Below are 26,230 nucleotides of genomic sequence, written 5' to 3' on the forward strand. Positions count from 1 at the left end.
AGAACGGTTTCCCAGTATTGTAACTAGATGGCGTTTCTTCGATTTTGTATAAATCGTAGTTTAATTTCACTCCAATAAGTAAACGAAGGTAGAAATTTTCACACTGCACTCTGTAATATAATGTAATCAAAATATAGGGAACTTCATAATAGTGTTCCGATTATTTGATAGCGCGGGAAGCGATCAAAAGAGAAAGGACAATAAAACACAGGAACTCGCAGTATTCCTGTGTTTCCTCAAAGTTTTAGTTTATCAAACAATCAAGTCACTGGTAACTTCTATTATTTGAATACATTTATTAGCTAAGTTCTGTACAACAATCTATAGAGCAGCGATACAATAATATGCTTTCATTTCTTAAACCACTTTGGGACTTTGCTCTGCTTTGATGTTGACGAAGTGGGATTTGACTTCTGCGAGTCTTCTGGCAAATCTTCAAGTTTTCTTCTATTTGGTGCACTGAAAGTAGAAATATATTTATTACAAATGTTGCGCTCCTTCGTAATACCATTCAATTCTACTTTGCTGAAATTAAAGGTTTTGGCATTTGAAGATTCATTACGAAAGAACACTGCCCAAAAATATTCGGCATTAAATTACAAATATATATAGGTGTAGAAACGCTATTGCAAAAAAATGTCGTAGTACATAATCTTAGGCCCATGATCATCATTCATTATTTCATTCATTAGATGAATGATGGTTCATTAGATGAATTACAATATTTTTCCGTTCTTAACAATTCTCCGCAGACGTCTGTCAATTTTTTTTATAGTTATCATAGATGGATCAATCACATGGAATACCTGTTGAAAGTGGAAAAGCAGCCGATGGTTTGCAACTTACTATCAGGTAGCCAGAGCTACCCTTCACATTGCATGCAAGGAGCACATCCTACAATATGTCACCCTGTGTCCATCCACCGTAGGACTAGATATTAAGCCTCATGTGTTTGTAATTACACCGGCGTAAGGTAATAATAATAATACATACCGGTACTTTGAAGCTAGAATACTGGCCGCATTGCTAGAGGTTTTCTTGGTGTAAATTTCCTCTTTTAGGTATGTGGGATGTTCACTGTCTTCTAACCATTTGAAGTGCATGTGAACACAAGGTACAAACTTTGCTTCTATTAATGTCATGGCAGGATCTAAACTTTCCTTCAGAGGTGTTGTAACTGAAACATTTCATATTTAATTAATTTAAATATAACATTTAGTGTGTGTTTGACTTATCAACTTTATTATTTTAACAGGGTTCCAGAAAAAGAGGATATTTATTTATTTATTTATTTAATATGATGATGATGATGACTAATATAACTGGAATCATTACTATTATTTCTTGTTTGTAATGATTCCAGATATACATATATCTATTCAATAAATTAAATAGTTCAAACAAACTAAAAAACCCGCTTGGTATAAAAAACTAAACTAATTTTTACCATTTAGTTTAGTTTATTTATCAAAGTGTTATTTAGTTTTTCTTGATCTATTATTTTGATTAGAGCAAAATTAATCGGTAACCCATTCACCATCAAAGAGATAATTAGAGATCAAAGAGATAATTAGAGATCAAAGAGAGAAGTTAAAGATAATGGTTGGAAATTAAAATGAACATCATACCTGCTTTAGTGACTATAGCTGAAAATTATATAAATTAACAAAAATCTTATTTTACAAATTAAAAAATGGAATAAACTTATAAAATCTGACCGTTTAAAGTGCATCAAAATAGCGTCCAAAGAAGTTGGTTACAAACATGGTGAAGGTGAAGCTAATATAAAGCGTGTAAAAACGGCCAAAAAGAAAAAGAAAATGAGAGCCTATTTGGAAAGCAAGTATCAGTACTAGTTGGTAATATGATAACATACTTACATATATGAAAAGGTTTATCTTGGTTATGCAAGTGTTCCTTCACAAATTTTTGTATGTCCTCTATTGTGTTGTTTGGGGTAAACACCCCTTGAAGTATCACGTTGTCAGGAAATTGTATTCGGACCACTACATTTTTATAAGTGTTTAACTTCTGCACTGATGACTACAACAAAAAAAAAATGGTCAGTCAATTTTTATATACGAAATAGAAAATAGAAATGATGAATGTCCACAGGATGTTCTAGGTTGAGACTAAAAATGTTACTTTATTTGATCAACAATATATTATAAAATAGTTGTTACCGCAACCTTGTTTGAATGGAATTTTTTTTTGGAAAATCCACATCGAAAACTCCCATTTATTTAAGTTATACAATGACTCAGGCACAAATCTATATTAACATACAACACTCTCTCTTTTGCATAAGGTTTTCATAAAAAGAGAGAGTCTAAGATATGCAAATTTTGTAATCCTGTATTTATTTTCCAAGATAGCTTGCTACAGAAGTGTAGACGAATTAGAGCTTTTAAACAAGTAGCATAAACGCGTTTTAAAAAAGCGAATGAACAACCTTCTCTTTTTTTAAAGTCAGTAAATAGGAAAAGCTGACTGACTGATCTATCAACACCTTGTTATGATGGGTCAAACTGAAATTTGGCCTAAAGATAGCTGTACACCATAGGTACAACTAAGCATTTTTCAACAACAACCGTAAGGGTCAAACTATAAGTTTAAAATTTGTATAAATATCAATCTTAATGTAACCGAAGACATGTGCATAAACTAGTGTTGGATAAAAGCAACTCAAAGTTTTAATACTTCTTTGACCTGCTGTTCGAGTTCATCTCTTTTAGCAGAAGTGAGCATCGGCGTGTTTTCTAGTTCTATGCGTTGTTGTTGTATCTCATGATAGATCTTTCTGACTTCCTCTAAAGTTAACTCATAAAAATCGTCTGGGAGGTCGGACAATTCATCTTCAGCCACATCTGGCTGTGTAAACGCAATCGCTTTTTGTGATCCCACCTGTAAATAGACAATACATAACATTAAAACAAATGACCTGGATGGTACGAAGTAAAAATTATTTAATTGTATTATTATGGAGCATAGAATATAAAGAGTTTTTTTACCTACATTACAATTTATTTTAGTGTGTGGGTGATCTTAAATAGGACCCAAAGGGGATTGAGCCGTTCTTAAATAATGACCCGCCGCCATTTTGATTATATTTATTACTTTATTATTATTACACAATAAACGAATCCATTTTATTTGATTATTGTGTAATAATAATAAAATAATTTGAATTTTTCCCATTATATTAAATACTACTAGGCGCCCGACAAAACTAATACTCTAATTAATAATGATTTGCCTACTAAATCAGAACGTTTTTTAAATAAACAGAAATAATAATAACAATCAACCTAGAAACTATTATTTAATATGTAATCAATTGGTTATCTGACACCTATTTTTAATGAATGTCTTTCTATACCATCAAATATCTTGGTAACGAGACACTTTGGGGTACTACGTTACTTGGCATTTTTTGTATGCCTATGTGCCCTCTAGGCATACATACCTGATAATACCATCACCACCACCACGATTTCGAAAAATAAACAAAAGCGCGGCGGGTTGCTATCCCAGCTTCCGTATAAAAATGTTTGAACCCCATTACATAAATTTGTTTTTAACAGGTCCAACATGTACTCCATAAACTTAACAATAAAAAATATTTCCCAGAATTCAACTGATTAATACTGACTAATTGTGGCATAACTCTTCTACTTCAGTACTAAATCTACTGACCAATAATGGGCAAATCCTACTATCTGCCTTATAATGGTGTAATTAGTATCATAGCAGTGTTGGTCACACTGCCATGACAAACTTGCATAGTGATTATTGGCAAAAAATATGAGTTCAATAAGATAAAATCAGCACATCTCCACCACTTTCCAGTTGGAAAGTTCATATTCGCAGCAGACTATGGAAATCTTTTCTTACCCCATACTTGTTTATATGGATTGTACACTGAGTGCTTATGAGAGCTGAGGCTGAGTAGCTTTGATGCCCTTAGCATCATTGCGTAATGCAGGATTCCAAAAGCCTACCTAGCCTACCTATCAGTAAATGACCATTATTTCAAACATATTAATAGTATTACTAGCTTACAAAGGTAACTTCTTCTTCAATCCTAAGCCTTCTTTCGAGGTTTTCTTGGGTCAGAAAATGTTTACGAGGTTGAGACATTGTAGTTGAATCATTATAAGTTGAAATTTTCTTTGTTTTTTCATCATCAGTTTCAGGTCTTTCTAAATTATAACCTGCGTCACAGACAGCAGAATCTGTTTTATGTTGTTTTTGTTCCTTCTCTTTTTGAATCAGTTTAACTGGGTCAAATGGCTTTTGTGTATCTTTATTGTTGATACCTGAAGGACCAGGTTTTTCAAATCTATCACATGGTATGTGATCAGTAGGCAAAGGAACATTTTGAGTTTTTTCAGCGGGAACGCAACGGTATACTGATGATACATTTGCTTGGCTGAAATTTCATACTGGTAATTATTAAATATATTAAAGAGTCTAATTAGAACTTTATGCAAAAATCTTATTTAGTGTGTCTAGAAAATTATGAATACAAATGAATAATATTAAGTCTTCGAAAATCCTGTGAAGAGCTTACTATAGGAATGATCTAAGAATAGGTAAGGTCTCAGGTAAAAGTGCAGTGTGGTGACAGCAGATCAGAATACAGTGGTCATCTCCTCTTTTCACAGACGTGTTGTATGATGCAAGTAACAGACTATACTCTGTGCTACTACTACTGACTAAAGCATTCCCCTACCTGTCTGACCTGTCTAACCTCCCATTGAGAGAAGCCTTAGTTTAGTAGTGGATTGTTATTAGTTTTTTTATTAGATTGCTATTGATAATTAGATTTATTTAATTTAAATAGTAGCTTTTATGAAATAGGTTCCACCACATAAATGAAAAAATCTCTTATTATATATATATGCCCATAGCTGTGTGATGAAACTGCAGAGCATAGTAAGTAACATATTACATACTTACACAGGATCAGAAGATTTATCTAACAATCGTAAAATAGCTCTTCCTGCGATTAACCCTAGCTGCCTCAAACTTTTTTCTTTCAAAGCAGGTATTCCTGTTACTTCTTGTCTCATATATGAAATACTTGGATTTTCTAGAGATGGCAACTCATTTGGAGCCAAAGATATTATGAGATCATAAAGTGATGTATTCGGTGCAAAATCACCCATAATTCTTTCACCTAGCAAAATAAAATATTTATTTGATTTTTAATAGCTATTTGTCATTTTAGAGTATTGTTTTTAAGATTATAATTGTAATATATAGGGGGCAGACCAACCATTATTGTAATCACATCATTTTAGAAGTAGAAACCTTTTGAGTATCCAAATTTTAATAATTAAGTCTTAGTCTTATGACTCAAAAATTCAATGATTGAATGGTTGGTTGAGTAGTAAGTAGATTTGACAAATAACAAGTTCCTGGATTTGATTCCCAGGTTAGGCCTCATAAAAGCTGTTACTGATTTTGGTTTTTCTGTCAAGAATATCCAAGTAGAAACCCAGAGTTTAGAAATTGGCATTGTTCCACCCCATGCCTCTGACATCATTTTAAGCTTTAGTTCCCTGTCATCATGTAATCATATAATTCCACTAGCCTAAAATGAAGTGGCATAGAGGATCAAATGCAGAAACCTCTTTCTCTTTTATTTACCAGGCGGTGATGTTGACAATGAGATTATTTTAAACTGATTTAAGCCATTGCATTGCACCAATAAAAAAATTACCATCATTCAGCATCAATCCAACAGTAACATTTGATTCTACCCTTTTTTTCTCTGCTTCTACCATTTCAAGGACAGCCTTATTAGGTAAATTACAAAACCTTACAGTTGTTGTTAAATCTAATAGGTGGTTATGATGTTTCAAATCATAATCGGTTGGTTGGAAACCTTGTTTTGCACACACATCTTCTAGAAGCTAAAAAAGAAGCAAACATTGTATCTATTTGACCATGTAAGTAAAAATTTAAATTAATAATTACTTTGTGTATTAATCTTACCTGTAAGATATTCGTATCGGCTGTACAGTAAACTTTAATTCGTCTTCCATTGGGTAACAGTACAGTAATATCTCTTGACATATTTATTCCTGTTTTACCACCTTCCTGCAATTATTAATAATCTGAATAGATTTATGTCTCTTTTTAACTTAATTGAGCTTCGGAGAATTGGCAGAATTCAGCATAATTTCCACACGGCAAACAAAAATATACCTAAAAGTCATCACCCGGTGTTCAAAATAGCTGTCACGACTCACGATGACGGTTCGAGTTCGGTAATGTCATTGCATCTATATTCTATGCATACGCATACAGATTATAGATATATCCGTTTTACGTGCATGCAAAATTCCAATGAGGATACAGATTGCGCTAATGTTTGCACCACTGTGCATATAAATAAAATGATACTGCCATTAATAGTAATAGTCTCGTCTTACTGGTATACTACCTTAGTACATCCCAATTCCAAAATAGGTGATAAGTCGGGCCCTGCTAACTATTGGCCGATTGCAGTCTCCCTTAGGTTATATATAAGGTGATGGATCTCATTATAAACCCCGAACTTATTGGTGATTGCCAAAATTGATTCCGCCATGGACCATTTACTGATGATCTTCTGTTCTTTTCAGCTAGAATTTCTGGCAGGTAGCTTGGACATTATAAAGTCCTTCGGCCATGTCGGTCCTGTGCGATTGGCTTCCTTAATGGGCACAACATTAAAGTCTGAGTCGGGGCGGTTTAAGTTCTTAATCCACGACCATTAATGACATGCTTTAAAAAGGTTTTGACAAAAAACTTCGTAAAACAACTAAAAAGCAAGAAATAAATATTTTCTGAAACCTATTGTAGTCAGTGCCAAGTAAAATGTAGTAAGGAAAATATCTACTGAGTAATTTTCTACATTTTACTTCGCTCCCACTTAAAAATGTCGTAAAAAAATACTTATTTATTTCTTCTTGTCTTTTTTTGGCAAATTTTTTTTTCAAACTTCTTTTGCAATTATCTTAGCTATGATAGGTTAATCCACCAATCCGCACTGGGCCAGCGTGGTGGACTACGGCCTAAACCCCTTCTCATTGTGGGAGGAGACCCGTGCTCTGTAGTGGGCCGGTAACAGGTTGATGTGATGAATAGCCAAATGTCAACTGTTCATAACTCTTTACAAGATATTGCTTTTCCCGAGGTTCTCCCAGTACTTCACCTTCAGCTTTTTGTTGTGACGAGCATAAATTGCTTGGCAGCCATAAAGGTACCATAAAAGAAACGCAACATGTGTAATACTAATGATTGTATTGTTCCAGTGGCCATCTATGGTCTTCATCATCAGTTCCTCTTGACCATATGGTGCTTTTCACCGCCTCACTCAGGAAATTGGTATACTTTAATGGCGAATGGGCACGCTTAAGCCATATAGTATATAAGCAGCATATACGAGTGGTTCCTTAATACACCTTAATAATTGGGAGGGAGTCATAAATTAAGTCACAATATTGTCCAAAAAATATATTTTATTGTAGTAGACAACAGGAGGAGGCGCGCCCGGCGCCCAGCCCGCCCCGCGCGCGCTTCCCACAACAACGCTTCGCTATCTACATCCATCTCTGTTTTAATAATTGGAATAATTTATTTAATAATTACAACACTTTTTTTATCTGTCCATATTTTTAACATTAGATATACCTAACTTCGTCTTGTATAACTTGGTGTAAGAACAGCCTTCAGGAATTGAAATAGGGTGGCGCAATATGCGCCTCACAGCACTGTTTCCATCTCTACTCGAGTCCGCTCTCTGAAAAAATAAAACATTACTTTAGACTGATAATAATTTAAAATTTTGAAATCATAGTTACTTTCAAATAAGGCAATTTTTTGAATATGTTGTAGAAAAAAGTTTTAGGTTTCAGTTTTACGTAAAATTAGTTTACGTAAGTAAAGATTATATTTCCTTTCATTCGATTAGAAATACGAAACAAGTATAAATTGTCGTCGTTGTTTTATTCATTCCTTTGCCTATTCACTCCCGAGTTTTACGAAGATACTCATATAGGTCGTGGGGAAAATGGAACCTGGAAGGGCATTCCAGATCTTTGCTGTGCGAATCAGATATCAACCACGTCGAGGTGCATATATTTACGGTGCGTCGTGGTTCGATGCTAAAAAGGTGAGGACAGAACTAGATCAACTCACACAACATACACACTCTCCGAAATGTATCTTAAACATATTAATTAAATGAATGACGCTGAACGATTAAAGATGAATGGAACATTATATTTTGTATGTGCCAAATAGGTTATTTAAAAAATTTGAGGAAATTCGAAAATATGAGAACCAGATGAGCCCACATACAAAAAACATCCATCTCTGTTCTTCTTTTTATTTAATGCCTCTTCCAACGAAGGTCGGCAATCAGACATAGCAGCTCTGATTAGCGACCCGATGCCACTTGGACTGCTGCAGATTGTTCGCACAAGGTCTTACTTGTCATACCTACGAATCAATTTTTATTCCACTACAAGATCTACGCTCTACGCTTTTGAGTTAGGCAGTTTTATATAACCCATACCCCTAATAACTTGGTACGTTTTTTTCGGTTGGGTGGTAAGCTGAAGCCTCCCACCAAATTAGTAGTTAGAAAATGAATTGGCCTTTGCCGGGGATCTAACCCGGGGTCTGCCTATATAAGGCCACAGCGGAGAGTTGGCTGGAGTAGCAAGCAACAACAACGGGCAAGTTTGAACAACAAGCGAGCGCTTACGTGCGAAAAACGGCTCAGTGAGAAGAAGAAGAGAATATACGAGTAGCGTTTGATACAAGTATACTCATTGCAGTAGTAGAGCTTATTGTGACGGATCTCGCCCGGGGAAGTAGTACCGCCATGCTTTTTTCTGCCGCTAATCAGTATTTTTGCAATGCTGCTGTCTGAAGGGCATGGATGCCGGTGTAATAACGGGCACATGCGGCTTAACACCTTCGTTTCCGGTCGATGGATACAGAGAGGCACTTTGTAAGACGTGTTTATTTATTTATTTATACTCTTCATTTGTATACAACTCAGAAAAACGAGAAAAAAAGAACAAACACATGAAGAATGAAGCAGGATACAAAAGGCGGCCTTATCGCCAAGTAGCGATCTCTGCCAGGCAGAGCTACCTTAGGCGTGTTCCTGGCATGCCCTGCCAAGTGTTACACTGTTTATAGGCGATCGTTTTCCACTTACCATCAGGTGGGCCCTCTGCTTGGTCCGTAAATTATATAAAAAAAGAAAAAAATAGTAAGAGGTAGTGGTATGGAATAAATAGTCGGTGGACCTGGCGCGCAGGTCGCCGCAAGAGAGCGGTCGGTCGAGGTCCGGCAGCAGATCGGCAGGTGCGTGCAGTGTGCGTGGACGAGTGGCATCGTGCGCGCGGCCCGCAGCCAACAGCGCAGCGGCAGAAGCGAGGCGTCGCGGCGGCGGTTGTAGCCCGTGTGCCGCTAGTGCCGCCGCCAACTGCCGCGCGCGTGCCACTGCCGCGTCGCGTTCGTGCCGCGCCCGCCACACCTGGACAGTGAACACATCCATACTATTTTAAATAAGACAAATCGGATTTTAGGTAAATATATTTCATAACAAGATTTGGTATATTGAGGTTAGGTTGGTCTAAAATTTGTAATTTAAAAGTGGTAAAAAAAAATAGTTTTAGTTACATTTAATACTTAAAAAAGGTATTGGGTCGACAAAATTTTATAATGAGAGATAAGACTTTTGTGATAGTAAATACTTTACAAAGGGGTTGTTCGTAAAAAATGGTCGCAAGGCAAAGGTACATTTTACATAGACCGTTACACAGGCTGTCATTGTCAATTGCAGGTAATTACTTAGAATTTGTTAACTCGAGGAAGTCGTTATATTGAGGTGCTTTATAAGGTTGCACTGGCATGAAGAAAAATTCTTATTATAGTAGCAGTAAGAGTTTTTTTTTTGACAGAGCTCGTTCGGCGAAGTAGGTAGGTACTAACGCCAGGCTTATTTCTGCCGTCAAGCTAAATTGATGTTTTCGGTCTATAAGCGTGGTTGCCATGTGTAAGTACCTACACGCACACCTGAGGATGATAGACACAGGGTGCCATTTTAGAAGACGTGTTCCTTGCATGTTCGGCGCTTATTATTTCGATAATATAGATATCCAGTGTGTAGAAAACGTATCAAATACAACATAATATTTCCTCTGACGGAAACCGCTAGAATGAAATCGTTAATTAGTAAAATAAATAAATATACAAACACACATCGCCATCTAGCCCCAAAGTAAGCGTAGCTTGTGTTATGGGTACTAAGATGACTGATGAATATTTTTATGAATAATATACGTAAATACTTTGAATATAAATATAAATATAAACACCCAGAACCTGAAAAACATTAATGTTCATCACACAAACATGTTCCAGTAGGAATCGAAACCACGGCCTTGGGCTCAGAAAGCAGGGTCGCTGCAAACTACGCCAATCGGTCGTCAAAATTAGTAGGTAGATAAGTAAATATTAAATCTGTAAATGGTAGGTAGGTAAGTAATTATTATGACCTGAGCAGCACAAACAGCAGAACGGCAATGGCCGCGCTTGCCCGGGCCGAAACCCTGGGCCGCCGCTTCCACGACTGCACCATGGAATGTTAAAGATTGTCCTGAAACAAATTCAAGTTTGAATCAAAAGAATTCTGGAATCACTGGTCATTGCTTTGCCATGTGGTTTGTGTTTCTTATAATAATAGGCAAGTAACTTAAAGCTGAGATCTATTGAGTGTACTTTGACATTGGACAGACAAATGAATGATGAAACAGTTAAAACGTGACTAAGTTATGTCTCATATAAATCAGTCGGCACCGTTACTAGTTAAACCCCTTGGACTCATACAAAGCGTTTTGCTTTCTCGTTCATAATTCGCACCGCAAAGATCTGGAATGCCCTTCCGGCTTCCGTCTTTCCGGCCGTCGTCTTTTCCGTCTATAATATGGGTTCCTTCAAATCAAGAGAAATAGGCATCTCCTAGACAAGCGCGCTCCATCCGCATCCGCATCATCACTTATCATCGAGTGTGATTGCGGTCAAGGGCTAGTCTGTAGATTAAAAAAAACCTGCTTCATTTGAGCACTGAGTAAAGTCCGAGCAAAGTACGCTATTTTATTTAATACAATATAATCTCAATGCCCCAGAATACACAAAAAGCTAATTACTTTTTAGATCATGAGGTATTTCGGCATTTCATCTTTTTAGGGTTTCGTACCGCTGAATGGAAAAAGTTACCAGAGTAGGTGAATAAATTAGAGATTAGAGGCTTTACATACAAACTAGGCATCATCATTATCAACACCGCGGATGGACTTGGACGGCCGCTAGAAATACTGCATGGGTTTTGTGTCGGTGCGCAAATCTGACTCGCTCATGACATCTATACTTATAATAAAACTGTAACTGGAAGATTTCTGCACATTTAATATATTTTGAAAATGTTGACAGGGGGATGCTTTATAATTGATGCTGAGTCCAAAGCAGATTTTTATTTAATTTTTGTGTGTCTGTCTGTCTGTCCGGGCATCACGTGAAAACTACTGAACGGATTTAGATACAATTTAGTATAGTAGTAGCTGACATTCCGGGTCAACATATAGGCTACTTTTCATCCCGATAAACAATCAGTTTCCTTCGGGAAATGGGATGGAAGTTTTTATAAATTTTGCTTCATAGCTGGTTCAAATTTTTACCGATTTTAATAATTCTTTTTTATTTGAAAGTGTATACATGTTTTCTGTAATTTTAAGAAAGATCTGATAAATATTCTCGGAGATAAAGGGCATAACTCTTCACTGATAACAGCAAGTCGCAAGGCATAGAGGGACAACGAATGCATGTGTACCGCCCTACTAATATCATAAATGCGAAAGTTTGTGAGAATGCATGTATGGATGGATGGATGCATATTTGTTTCACTTTAACGCCACAACGGATGATCCGCTAAATTTTGGCAGAGACATACAATATAATCTGGAATAACTCATAGGCTTGTTTTTATCTCGGAAAAGCAAACAGCTTCAACAGGATAGCATCACAATTTTTCCGCAATTGTTTTCAAAATCCGCGCAATTCGCGTTTTAGATACCTAATCGTGGTTTTTTGGATAGGCTTAGTTGAGGACCTGAAAGTGACAAAGGCTACTCTTCTGTCTGTGTGTCTTAGCGAAAAACTACCGAACGGATTTTTGGACGATTTTCACTAATTAACAGAGTGACTCATGCGTAAGGTTTTAGTTTATTTTAGTATGGTTTTCTGTTAATTGGCTGAAATATAACGATGTTCGTTAAAGATGTCACACTGACTTGGAGCTTTACTGGCGTACGCCGCGAAAATGATTGAAATACATAAAAATAATGTGCTAATTATTACCTACAAAAAAGTCTGAGAGGCTATATGTCTAACTGTTAAGTCACAATAACCGCTTTTTGTTATAATTTGTCAATCAAAATACGGGTACAATCTAAAGATGGTGGCATTCCTAATCATGAATATAATCCTTATCCAAATAAATAGTTTTATAATATAAATTGATTATGTACCTGCAAATTCCTCTTTAAATTATTCAAATTAGACCTATGTTCAGAAGTTACATACGGTTATAGAAGCAAGAAAAATGCAGAGGGCCGCCCGGCCGCGTATTAAATACTTTGGAAATAAAACTGTAGGTGGCGCTGAATGAATGAATGAATGAATACACTTTTATTGTACACCAAAGAAAAAAAAAAGTAGTTACAGAGATATAAATACATATCAAGAGAGTAAAATTTGGTAGCCTTATCGCTAGCGATTTCTTCCAGGCAACCAATGGCGTAAAAGGAAAAAACATAGAAAACAGGTAGGTGGTGCAATAAATAATATTTAAAATTATACAAATATATAAATATAATATATATATGCTGCAGTCAGGTTCTTAGTTTTTTTAAGATGTTAAAACAGATAATAACCGATTTGATGCAGGCGAAGTTGCGCGGGTCAGCTAGTAACAAATAATTGTAATGAACAGTAGGAACACAAAAAAATTTGTTGCCTGTAAAGATATAGATAGATGTATCTTTAAAATTAAAAAAAAAACCTAAGAAGAAAAATGGGCCTATCTACATCTTAGTGCTGGTTTAGAATAGGTACCTACTAGTCTTTATTAATGAAATCAAGTAGGTATAGCATAGAGTGCATCGAGATGAAATTTTTTTCTAACTATTAAAATCGGTAAATTACGTAGTTTCAGAGGTTAGCGATTACAAATAAAGAAACAAATATTTTCTATTTAGGGCCCTTTTCATTTCATGCGGATTTGTAGTCTACCGGCGGCATGCGGATCTGGTCTGCATTCGCGCCATCCTTACCCTATGATCTCATATACTTTTACCTGTAATACATGGGTGCACTGCGGTCTATTGGACGCAGATTATCTGCAGGCGCCGCTATCATACGCACGCGGATTAACAGGGCTTTTTTGTATCTCAATAGACATCAAATTTAGCTAGCCACTGTGCAATTTTGCCATCCAATGACGCCCAAATCATTATACATGAATAAGCTGAGTTGGAAACTTTGATTTCAGAATGGTAAATGCGAAATATGGATTTACTAACTTATTTGATGGCAACTTACCATCTTCCTGCAGAAACGCACGCGGGCGGAAATCCGCATTACAATATTCTTATAATTTATTTATATAATAAATATAGATAATATTTTACCCATTGAAAGAGACACGAGGGCACAACAGGAGCTCGCGCTAGAGGCTGCTAGGTGTTCCCGCATGTAACGGAAGTATACGTGTTCGAGCAGCAACAGAAGCGCTGCCAACAGGATTCCCGCCATCAGCAGTAGGAACGCAGAGAGGAACTGTTCCAAAGCCAGGGGATCCGAAGACTTGTGCTCCTGTTTGTTAGGCTTACATGTGCCAGTCATCCAGTACCTGTTACAATATGTTTAAGACTTAGGGTACGTATACATTTTTACGTAACTGTTGGTTTAACATTTACTGTTTCTTGGGTATGCAGAGAATATTGGTAATACATTGGGTAGATCGTAATTATAATTTTGATAACACACAAATGCTACAGGTTAACCTATTCAATGGCCATTTTGAGTTTATCAAAAACAAACTAAGTAAAGCTAGCAAAAATTCAACTAATTGAGTACAGTAGGTAGGTATAATAAAAGCTGTTTTAATATAAGTATGCGATAGAATGAAAACTATTAATTAAAGTACTAAAGTATTTGTTTGAAATGATTTCAACAATCTGTTGAATCTCTGTTTTAAATCAAATAGTTTGTTCGGTGTAGGGGAAAGAGATTCTGATATTTACGCAACAATACCCATTTACAACGATAGCAAAGAAGTAAAGCATACCTGCGTAACCGCTCTAGGTCTCCATTGGAGCGTAAATCAAGTAATCTCTTATTAAACATGCTAAGATATTTAGAATTTCGGGTAAACGCTAATCCATAGCCAGACATCGCGTACCACGAGCCTACAGTTAACAATCGGCAGTCTTCGTCCTACAAAAGATTAAAGACATTACTATTAGTAATTAACTACAAAGGGGAAAAAGGAAGTGTGTAGGAGCATAATTATACTTACTTGAGACACAAGATAATCCAGAACTGTGCCATCGTAAATGAATGCATCGAGGTCTCCAGTAAGAACGCTGGTCACCCCGGCGCTTACTGTGCTGCGGTTGTACCTGTAGATATGAAATTAAATTAATAGATACTTGATACAGATATGACTTCTAGTTCTATCGACACAAGCTTACACAATTTGGGACTGCCTCTGTTAATCTAGTTGAGAGCATTTGAAGTGATGATCTATATCTGGGAAAAAATCTCCAAATATTTATGTTTTGTGTTTTTCAGTCAAGAAATCCTAAGTGTAGCTAGGAGAGCGCGTTAAATCGTTGATCCCAATTAATATCTTCCACGTGAGTCACATAATATGATACATGTGATAATTAGTAAAACCTTTCCATTTTGGAGCAGCCTGTGTACAGTGACGTGCACAGGGTTTTTGACCAGGGTATGCATAAAGCAGGTACATGGCATAAAATGGAAATTTTCACCTCCAATATGACTTATACAAAATAATTTGGGTATGCAGTGCTTTTGAGCATGTATGAAGTGCACGCCACTGCCTGTGTAGTATCAAAAATTCCTCTCCTACTAAAAGAGAGGCTTGTACCTAGCAAACGAATACTAGGTCAAGAATGATAATGGCATAATATGGTAATCATACTTACTGAGCCATATAAGCGTGTGGTTCCTGGAAATATTTAGCTAGAGTAGCATCTGTGTGTGACCAGGGCACTGTGCCGAATTTCAACGCGGGGCGCTGAGATAGCGGCCGCGCTATCCGTGGGTCATCCAGTCCGCTTAACTCGTGAAATTCCTCCCTCGTAATCATAAAAGCGGCAAGATTAGCCGTGTATATCGCAAGAAACACCACAGCAAACATTGCCCACATGTTAGTCATAAAACGTGCAGTAAAGCCCCGAGGAGAGTCTACATGCACTGATGCCTGTTAATAAAAACTGTTTTTAGTATTGATGCCATAAGTTATTAAAACCATTTCAATAAAAATTATAAAATTGAATTTGAAATGCAATTTACCTGAAACAACACTGCCCAAACAATCCAATACGTTCGACAAAGGGAAAATCTATTTTGTGGTACACGTTTAGAATTAAGGCCTGTTGAGCAATCGAAACCACTTGGTGATAGCCATTCAAAGAAAAATATCGAGAACGTGGCCGCTTGGATAGCAACTGCCCCAACGAGCATCCATGAAGCCGTGTCGAACGGTTCGAGAAAAGCTGTCGGGGATATTATGCCTGTGCGTTTTGCAACTACGATCGCCACGCCTGTTTCCATGAAAGGCACGCTGAAATCCACAACAGACTCTCGATCCGAGTTTATTATTAGCGATGTTAATACCTAGAAAAATACAACATTCATCATCATCATCATCATCTCAACCAATTGACGTCCACTGCTGGACATAGGTCTTTTGTAGGGAGTTCCACAATGCACGGTCCTGGGCCGCTTGCCTCCAACGGCTCCCAGCTACTCGCCTGATGTCATCTGTCCACCTCTTTGGGGGCCGACCTACGCTGCGTTTACCGGTGCGGGGTCGCCATTCCAGCACCTGAAGACCCCAACGTCCATCGGTTCTCCGAGCTATGTGCCCCGCCCATTGCCACTTCAGCTTCGCGACTCGCTAAGCTATGTCGGTAACTCTAGTTCTTCTACGGATCTCCTCATTTCTGATTTGATCACGTAGAGATACTCCTAACATAGCTCTCTCCATGGCCCGCTGAGTGACTCTGAGCCTTCTTATGAGGCCCATAGTTAGCCCATAGTTGTAATGTTGATACAAAATTAATTAACTAATATAGATAATGCAGAAATAAATACAATACTTTCTCTGTTTTATTCCTAAGTGACTATCAAAGTTATAAGAAAAGGAGAGAAAGAAGAAGAAACACACACGATGATATAGACAAGGAATGGGGATATAGATATTATTTTTCCTGCAGGTTGCAGGACGGGATATTTAAAACAACTGAGATAGGAAGTCAAGCAAATGAAAATCATTAATATTTAAAGTTACGAGTATAAGTAAAATTACCATATCGGTTTTCTTGTTGACTAGTTCGGCTATTAATCCATTCCATTTTCCATGGTGTAAAGTACCCCATCTACCGTCTTCCACTCGCACAAGCTCATAAGTAAATCCAAGGTGTTCAGCGAGTTGTTGCAGAAGATCTATACAAAATCCACTACAGCACTGGTAAAGAGAACTGTTCCTGTGCGCAGTGCCTGCTTCTAACCTGATAATTATAAAAAAACTATTTCATTTAAAACACAAAAAATCAATTACTAATTGTTCTTCATTATTTCCTAATTTTTCTTCATTAAATTCTTGTGAATATTTACCCAGCGACGTCAACTTCAGGTGCTACTCGGCAAATCACTCCACGGTCTAAAGAGCATCGTCCACTGACAGGATCAGGTGGGGCCAGATTTATGTAGGGCGGTTCTTCGAGAAATGTTATACGCATATGAAATTTTTCTGGAACACCTTGAGGCGGTGTATGCAAGCCACCAGGCCACACTATATCTTTTATTACCAAGCGCTCTTTGGGATAAGAGTTCCATGTTCCGATTTCTTCCCAAACCAGCTAAAATAATAATATAAAAGTTTGTAGTGCCTATTAGTATTATGCTAAATAAGCAATCGAATTCATTGTTTATTGTTAGTTACATTGTATGTAGACACAATTACAATAAATTGAAAATGTTTAGCAATGATAATAGTATTTTCAAGATATTAAATGAAGCTAATATAATTTCGGCTGTGGCCAGATCTTAGAATGGATCATTAGGTAGAATAATCAGATTATTCAGTGATCTGGATTGACCATATTATGATGTGTGCAGTAGTTATAGCGGTCAATGCTAAAATCCTGCCACGATATATATAATGATTACCTGATCACCAAGGGTTGGCCTGAGGTTCATAATTTTAAGTTCAGCTGCTCTCAGTTCTCCGTCAGGGGTAAATTCAATACTCGGTTTGCCAGATTCGCCATCGACACTAACATTACGTAAATGCCGGTAAAATCTTTCACCAGTTGACCAACGTGCTTCTCCGGTGCCTTCTCCACTACAAGAAAGTCTAGTTCCAAGAGGATATCGAATGTTCTCTGGTGCAGAAATGTAGGACTCTACGCCATACGCAAACACTTTAACTGCTGTTGCTATTTCGGCGATAATTGATGAACTCGATGTATCAAAATGTACGCCTAGAACGTTGTTTTAAGTTAAATTATTTGTATGAGACCATCTCAAAAGATTCTTATTTTGATAAATAAAGACAATGCAGAATCGAAAAGTTCTTATTATAGCATAATTATAATTATTTCATTTCGTTTTGTTTAAATGGAAGTATCTTGAATTTAGAAGGTAATAAATTAGACTACCAAAGTAACACTTTAGTCAACATACCTAGCATACCGACAGGAAACTTATTTGGTAACTGCATAGAACCAAGTACGCTTTGTGTTACAATCCAAACGAAATTCTCGCCAGTTAGATGTAGATCTCCAGCCGATAATAGTATATCCGCTGCCTCTTCTCTAGTGGCGTATAATAGCATAACACGTGCTTCACTTGTGACTAGCTCATTCAAATCAGCTGCTTTTTTGACAACTACAGCGTTGAGTATCGTAAATTTGAATCGATCCTTAAAATATTAATTCGGTTAATTAGTAAGAAAATATCATGAAATATGAAAGAAACAGAAAAACAAATCTTACTTGGAGGGCAGTGACTCTTTCACGCACAGCTTGTATAAAGTCGTCGTGGCCAGCAATAGCTGAAGTGACAACGCTAAACTGGTGCCATTTGTATCGCTCCAGTATTGATAACATTGCAGCAGTTTGGTGTTCGATCGTCGGTGCCAACTGAAGTCGCAACGATGCGTGGGACGCATGTTTTTCTAGGCCGCTGTTGTCTGCGTTCCATGCAATGACCTGAGTTGTGGAATGATGCCATCAAACAGTTGTTCCTATATAATAAAATATATTCAAAGCATGGCACAGGAGTCTTAGATAACATTACCGGTATGCCAAGATATCCGGCGAGTTGTAGAAAATATTGTGCAGAGGCAGTAGACCGCCCGTATTGTTCATGATTCATAAGATAGAGTATAGCAGACACGTTGACTGCTAGAAATTCTTTACATAGCGAGTCCAAGATAGCTGAAAGCAGTTTACATATAATTTTATACAAAATATTATTTAAAAACCTTATTCTTATTAAAACAAATATACATGCCATCTATTTTGTTTTTACTTCAATTCTTATTTAAATTTTCTATTAATATCACAATTTATTTCACACTATTTCAAAGCCTGAAAGGTACTGAAGAGAAAGATAAGGGGACGAATAATATGATTATGCGTGTCATGCACTTTTGCTGCATTCATACTTTAAAGGTCACTACAAGAGGTGTCGGAAGCGGAAACGGTTCATTCGTAATTGTTTTTAGGCACTTACACATAGGACTAGGCGTAAGGCCCTGCATAGAAAGCGTAATGTTTAGGCGCACTTGTGTGAAAAGTTTGAGTTTGCGCGGCAGTTTTGACAGAGCCGCCTTTTCGGCTCTAGTGTAATCGCGTGCACCGAAGGCCTTATGGGGCACGACGAGGGCGGCGGTGATGACACTGGGCGCGCGGGGCGCCTGCGGAGCGGGCGAAGTGCGCGGGCGACGCAACCCGTCGACGACGCCGATGCGCACGCCACCACCCCGCGCTGCTTCACGACCCCCCGCGCCCGTTGCACCGCCGCCCACCTTGATGCCACCGCCGCGCTCCGCCGCACCGCTGGTAATCGCTAACGCGCCCAGCGCCGCCAACGCCATCAGCGCGACACGCGCCTGCATCTCCACTTTTGATGCTATAACAATATGTAAAATACATTATACGGTCTCATGCCTTGATGCCTGAAATAAAGATTATTATTATTATAACTCTTTCCTCGTCCTTCAATATACCTACATGTAACACATTGAGAAAAAAAAACTTCAGCATTATTAGTCAAAGAAAGATATTATTATGCATTAGGCATCAGAGTCAGTACCATACCAGATAATTTATGTAATCCTCGTTTTGCCTTAAATAAGCAAGGTTGAAAACTGTAATTTGGCGTTTCTCAGGGTACCTGCGCCAACTCATTTTTTCGAAAAAAAAATTTTTTACAACACTAATATTTTCAGACCTACGACATTTATTTTATTATTAGTTTGATGTTCGAGTTTTAGATATCGTTATATTATAATAACTAATTATTATAGTTTTATTTAAGCAAGTAAATATGGAATGTAAGATCAAGTAAGTTTTTATTTTTATTTTATATTTTTTCTTTATGCAGCGTCTACTTTCCACCTATATATATAATGGCTTCGCACGCTCGCGTTGCCTTTAAAAGATCTCTTTTAGTGATAAGGCCGCCTTTGCACCTTAGCTCTAAGTTCATTACTTTTTTCTTTGTGTTTTGTTACAATATAGTTTTTCTATATATCACTTTCTTTAACGGTGAGTGGAGTTCTTTATAATGTTCTCAAGGTCGTGTGAAGTCCACCAATACGCACTTAGCCAGCGTGGTGGTCTTTTCTTTCAGAGAAGCCCATGCTCCATCACATCACGCACCCGTTATTTCGACTTGGTCGTTTTCACGAATTCGGATAATCAATGCAAAAAGTCTTTAAATCCGACTGATACTTCCTGAGATTAGCGCATTCTCTATTTGAATTTTTAATATATAATTAAAAATTTAATTTAATATATAAATTTTATAAATAAAAAAACTTCAAAAAAGAATAGAAGAGAATAATTTAATAAAGACTGGTAATTTCAGAGATTAGTACGCTCACGGAATTAGGAACATACAGAAACCACTTCACTTTTGTAATGTTTCTCGAACAGGTTAGTTACTTCACTCCATTTAGCAGTTGACGGTAATTATTTTACCTCTAATGTTCTAAACGTTTCCCATAAAAAGGGTAAAATGGGAAAAGTTTGTGAACTAGCAACAATACGCGGCTGTGAAGTGAGACGTGCGCGGGGCGTTTTTAATGTTTTTGGACACAATGCACTTCATGAAATAAAAGCTGAATGAGGGTTCTGTAGGTATGTTCGCAATTCTCTGAGTGCGATCAAAAAAACAATAAAACAAAAACTTTCAGATTTGTGGACTGTAATTTGGCGTATCACAGGGTACTATACTGGGTATGTACCCGGTTGACCAAATGATAAAGAAGAATAAATATTTTGCTTTGATGCCAATTAGGATATCTGTGCTAGTATTAAGGTGCAGCGAGTATTATTGTAGAACAGATGACATACGTATATCTACGGGACTACCGAACATACCTACCTACATTAATAAGTTAAAATAAAACTTTGATAATCGCAGACTTTTAATTTTACATGCTTAAATATAAGTCCAGCAGCTCGGGTTATTTAAAAAAACTAACTGATGATCAAAATATCGACCATAAACAAAAATATACTAATCTACATGATACAGAAACAAATTACTGAACACTGCCTAGCAACCGATGAATCTTTTTATTAAGACATTACTTGCACTATAAAACAAAAGGTATCTCTTCTCTTAACTTAAATAACTAATCATTTTAAACAACCGTACACTCAACCCTACGAGGACTTAGTCAAATAGTTACACCGAAATAGACGAATCATAATTTGTAGTTAAAATTCTTTTATTTCAAGTAGGACTAAGTAGTTTATAAGCACTTTTGAAACGTCAAGTAAGTCTGTTTGTAGTGACTCTACCACCGGTTCGGAAGGCAGATTCCACTGAGAAGAGGCGGCCAGAAACTCAGCAGATTGCTATTTTATAGTTTAACAACCTTTGGAATTTATCTGTTTTGTGAGAGATGAGAGCGGAGTGGCATGCTTCCAAGCAGGCTTGTCGATTATTTTTTCATTAAAGAACAGTCTAAACAGATGAAGAACGTATCGTGAAGCTAAAGAAACAAGTTGGATTCACATCGGATGACAGGATGATGATGATGGCAAGTCTTAACTCTAGATTTTTTTTAATTTCTTCTTTTTCTTTTTTTGGTTTTGGGGTTGAGTTTTATCATATACATTGTTACGACACAATTTTTTTCAATGTAAATCTGTAAGTAAAGGCTCTTATCACAAATTTTCACGAAATTCTGTTAGAGCAGATAAGAGCATTATAAGTTTATGTTAGTTTAAAGCATTAAATGGTTCATGGTTGGCTAAAGATAAGCGAACTAAAATCAGAAAGTATCTACTTAAGTACAACTTAGCGTTTAAACTATCATGAGTGGTATTAATATCTATGTACGAGCAAGTAGGTAAAATGCAAACGGACAGCCATTTTCACGCGTGAATTTTTGTCGGAGTATGCCCTACTAGCCTACCATCTAGTTTTAAATCCATGCGTGGTCCTTATTCATAAGCTTGTTAGCGCGACATGGCAGAAAGTGAACTGCGCGTTTTGATACAAAAGTTTGTTGTTTGTTGTCACTGTATATCCATAGCCTTAGTACAAGAATTGCTCGCTCGCAATCGAAAAGTCGTTTTCGAGTGCTTTGTATCGTCTGAAACTCTGTATCGTGGAAGTAAAATGGACCTGATGGTACTCGATTTAGATTCGCAAATCATATACTTCTGATGTTCTCATTAGAAACGTCAAATCATAAGCTCAAGCAAATTTGAGCTTTAATTTAATTTGAATAGATCCATTTTCTTCTTAGTCGTTTCAGTCTTGACAGACTGGTCCTGGTCGTCATCTCGATCCATTTTACTCCGTTGTTTAAGTATTTCCATTCTCGAAAAGGACTCCTCGATTGCTAGCGACCAAATCTCGTACTAAGGCTGTAGCTATTACCCTCCCTCGACAATATTCAGATGCGATTTTCGATTTGCTAATGTGCGTTGAGGAATTATTCTGTCCTCAACGAACGTCACATTTAAGACTAAACGATACTTAATACATACACACATAAGTCTACCACCACTTACGGTCCACATTGGTAGTTCAAGCATATATTTTGATCTATTAGCGTTCTATCGAAATGATAAGTTGCAAAGAAGGATATCAAAACGCAATTAAAGAACTTTGTCCGTGCAATGACGTTATGAAGACAAAAATAATCTATTATACTCTAACTTTAGCCACCAGTAGCTTTAAGATAGTAGGTAAGTACTTTTGCGGCGAAGAGAAACTTTTCTATACGCGTGTACCTACTACACAGCTCCTTGTGTTTTACGAGAGAGAATGGACTACTGTAACGTTAGCAGTTATTCAGAACTGTAACGTTAGCAAACTTTAAACGAATGACCCCATATAACTTGAAATTTTATAGTGTTAATCAGCTGTAAGCAACACACTTTTACAAGCAACGGCACTTATTGTATGGACTATTAAACACTAAGCAAACTTTGATGTAGATAGAGAAGAACTATAGGTACTTAGTTAATAAGTTCATAAGTATCTACACTTTGATACCTTACTTGGGCTGAAGAGTCGTATATTTTAAAGCGTTGTTAGCGGCCATAATTATTGGGTTGATCCTCCAAATCAATCTATATATATATATATCCTCTCAGAAATTATCGTAGATTCGATAGTAGTTAGATCGTAGTTTAACACGATGTAAAAGTGAATTGGTAAACTTCGAACTCTCACGCATGCAGGTTTCCTCACAAAGTTTTCCTTCGCCGCTAAGCTATTAATTTTCTTAAAACGCACATAACTTTGAATGGTTAGAGATGCGTGCAGCGTGCCGTGCCGTGTTGTTGAATTGTCCTGAAATAGAACTGCCGAAGCCCTATCACCTCTTTCGCTTAAATTGTATTCATATTTTCAAGTAAGAACTTGATATGACCTCAGTCCAGTGCGGGAATGTAATATTTTCCTCTTGCGCTTTGGATAAAGAACGCCTGTTTTCCGAATGTGATATAAGAAATAGAAGATTGTTAAACGAGATGGAAAGCACCCTATTCACACCAGAGATGTTCGTTCGCAAGAGCTTGAAATGTAATGGAATAATTTGGGTGGTTTAAGTATTTAGTTTTATTTATGTTAACACACTATTCTTTTCTATTTTTTAACAAGTGTTTTTTGTTGTTTTACTTGTTTGTTCTCCTTCACGACCTAAGTAAGTAACCAATAAATTTTTTAGCACGGGTTTTGCTAAAAATCGTAATAAACTCAACAAATATTGTAAATACTTAGTAGGTATCTAATATTAGATACTAAAAAATAGTTAAATAGTTACAATAGTAATAATTTGGCAATCAATTTTCCAACTTAAACTATAACTATATTAATAAAATTTATAAGTGAACAAGAATACTAAAAATATATATAAAAGAAAAAAAGTACAACCGAATTGAGAAATCCTTTTTTGTGAGTCGGTTAAAAAATGTTTCGACGACAAAAGGCACGAAACGATCGCTTAGAAGTGACCGCTTGATTTATTTTATCGATTTTAATATGTAGTATGATAACTACCTATGTAGTTAAACAATTCTTCAAAGTTCACTTCAACAAACAATAATTCCAAGTGATCAACAACCTTGTTGTGACGATTTCCAATTCTAAAATTCCAAAGATTACAACCAATAAGAGCAGCTATAAAATAGAAATAATGGAGAGGACGCGGTGGCAGGAAGCGTAGTTATTAAATTTATTGCTGTTCTCTGGGAACCGTCAGCCGTCGACATTAATGCCGTTTCAGGATATAAATCTAACTATAACGAATACTTATTGGCTTTACTCTCTCTTTGAAGAAATTGTTTAAGAGAAACAATAATTTCTCCCTCCTAAAAGATATGAATGTCTGTACATTAAAAAGGAAAACTTGTGTAGTAAAAACGATAGCGTATAAATTGTAATTCAGTTTTACATTTCATGTGTCTATTTATCTTAAAAAATACTCAGCAAGTGAATCTTTTCAACAACTTCCTAGTGTTAAGATTGCCTGGAAGAGTCTCGACCTATAATCTATAGCTATATCCGCCTTTTTCCTAAGTGCGTCCAGTTAAAACTTACTTAATTAAAATTTTAATTTTGGAACCCGTACTATTACAGCATTATGTTACTGTGTATTGTACACAACGTATATACATAGGTACAACTTAGTAGATACAACGAAAAATTTTGCTTTCCCCCTTGCCTTTACCAAACATAAAAAAAAATTGTCTAAGATAGGTATAGGGGTAAAATAAGAGTGATAGAGTTGCCGATGCCCGACATCGGCTAGTGCTTATGTTGAAATTCTTACCTATAAGCGCGGTAAGCGGTGGTGGCCCTGGCAGCGGCGGCGGCGCGGCAGGGTGCTGTGAGCTATCCACATATACTATCAAGGCGGCTGGCCGACATGGGGTCGTTCTAGGACGGACAGTGGTGTGGCGCCGCAGCGGGAGTTCCACGCGTGTTTACGTAAGCGCCACGCCCCGAGCCACGCTCTGGCGGTAAGGGGCGCGGCGCGAAGCACCTCCGGTCGCCGAGCGCCGACTGACGCACCCTCATCCCTGCGCGCAGACCTCCACCGCGCTTGCGTTGATCACTTACAACCTCCACGCCTCCTGTTACATAATAACACTAAACGTCTACAAAGCCCTGTTAAACTGGGCACAGATGACTCGTTTGTGACGGCCAGAAGCTGCGATTGTTCCACTAACTACTTCGTAAAAAGAACAAACGCTTTGTTTAAAGCACCGCACTGACTAATTAACGACACACGCCCTAACGCCTTTTCTACGGAACTAATTTCGGATTTTAATAGGACTATAAGTATTTGGGACAAGGTTATTTTTTTTTTCGCTCCATATCGCTGATACCCAAAGTAGCCTACTATCGACCCCTAAGGTTCGTCGACGCAACGTCCTGCGACTTGCGAGGCGAGGGGTCCATGACAGCAAAAATAATATGGAGCAAATGGGGGCAGGATAGTGATACTCGTTTTGAAACAGGTCGTGACTTTAACTTTGGATTTGCCTACATTAATTAAATAGTTAGAAATTTAATATATTTGCAAAAGAGTTCGGGGACCCTTGCTAAGTATATATCACGAACGCTTCATATGTCTATAGCACTTGTTATTATTGAATTATAGATCTACTTCATGTAGATAATTATTCGTCAGTAATACGCAATGTACAGCGAAAAATAATAAAAGAAGCAACATTCTTCCTTGTTTTTATTTCTTCTCTAAAGCCTATTTCCAATTCCTCATTGCCTTCAATCATCAATCTTACTATACCATAGTATACCTCTTTTATTTATATTATTATTTATTATCGTTTTATTGATTTATATAAAACATAATTATAGATAATTTGTATTTAGCATTATTTTAGTAATTTATGTGTATTATGTGTATTTTTTATTTATGTAGCCTTTTTTATGTACCAAAAACCTAAGTATACCACGAATATATATTTATTACTTACTTACATTCGAGGGAAGCTGGGAGAAATCTCTATTGTAGGGATAAGCTACTCCATTGTACTTATTATAATATTTTGTTTAAAAATGTTTTTGTACAAGAACAATAAAAATAAATATATGTTTTTGGTTTATTGCAGGCGAAGAT

At 36.8% G+C, this 26,230-nt stretch overlaps 2 protein-coding genes across 4 annotated transcripts; both read right to left on the minus strand.

Annotated features, from left to right (window-relative positions):
• Positions 1 to 276: 276 nt before the first annotated feature.
• Positions 277 to 6,278, minus strand: LOC120630215 (tether containing UBX domain for GLUT4). Of its 3 annotated transcripts, XM_039899354.1 has the most exons (9): positions 6,217 to 6,278; positions 6,004 to 6,108; positions 5,729 to 5,921; positions 4,963 to 5,182; positions 4,063 to 4,432; positions 2,701 to 2,904; positions 1,881 to 2,043; positions 994 to 1,177; positions 277 to 459 (listed from the first exon to the last, which is right to left on the minus strand). In XM_039899354.1, the coding sequence occupies exons 2-9, from the start codon at positions 6,082 to 6,084 to the stop codon at positions 351 to 353; spliced, it is 1,524 nt and encodes a 507-aa protein (XP_039755288.1). In that variant the 5' UTR covers positions 6,085 to 6,108; positions 6,217 to 6,278; the 3' UTR covers positions 277 to 350. The 3 variants fall into 3 exon arrangements, with proteins under 3 accessions (XP_039755288.1, XP_039755289.1, XP_039755286.1); XM_039899355.1 differs by lacking the exon at positions 6,217 to 6,278 and having other exon boundaries at positions 2,710 to 2,904; positions 6,004 to 6,210; XM_039899352.1 differs by lacking the exon at positions 6,217 to 6,278 and having other exon boundaries at positions 6,004 to 6,210.
• A 1,258-nt stretch (positions 6,279 to 7,536) lies between these two features.
• Positions 7,537 to 25,199, minus strand: LOC120630585 (glutamate receptor ionotropic, NMDA 2B-like). The gene is given in 18 exon segments (XM_039899851.1): positions 7,537 to 7,795; positions 9,318 to 9,547; positions 10,572 to 10,672; positions 13,761 to 13,981; positions 14,420 to 14,568; positions 14,651 to 14,753; positions 15,306 to 15,583; positions 15,676 to 15,999; positions 16,694 to 16,895; positions 17,002 to 17,246; positions 17,557 to 17,870; positions 18,073 to 18,310; positions 18,384 to 18,599; positions 18,688 to 18,827; positions 19,126 to 19,524; positions 24,917 to 25,045; positions 25,048 to 25,122; positions 25,125 to 25,199. Coding segments are annotated over 18 exon segments (3,441 nt in total). The 5' UTR covers positions 25,165 to 25,199; the 3' UTR covers positions 7,537 to 7,758.
• Between the last annotated feature and the right edge of the window lie 1,031 nt (positions 25,200 to 26,230).

Source organism: Pararge aegeria, chromosome 16, assembly GCF_905163445.1.
Source record: "Pararge aegeria chromosome 16, ilParAegt1.1, whole genome shotgun sequence".
Classification (NCBI taxonomy): domain Eukaryota; kingdom Metazoa; phylum Arthropoda; class Insecta; order Lepidoptera; family Nymphalidae; genus Pararge; species Pararge aegeria.

Coding starts and splice junctions, on each gene's coding strand:
- LOC120630215 (XM_039899354.1), bottom strand. CDS start 6,084: ATGTCAAGAGATATTACTGTACTGTTACCCAATGGAAGACGAATTAAA. Junction 2,905..4,062: donor TTGAAGAAGAAGTTACCTTT/GTAAGCTAGTAA, acceptor GTCTATTTACAG/GTGGGATCACAAAAAGCGAT. Junction 1,178..1,880: donor AGATAAACCTTTTCATATAT/GTAAGTATGTTA, acceptor GAAATGTTTCAG/TTACAACACCTCTGAAGGAA.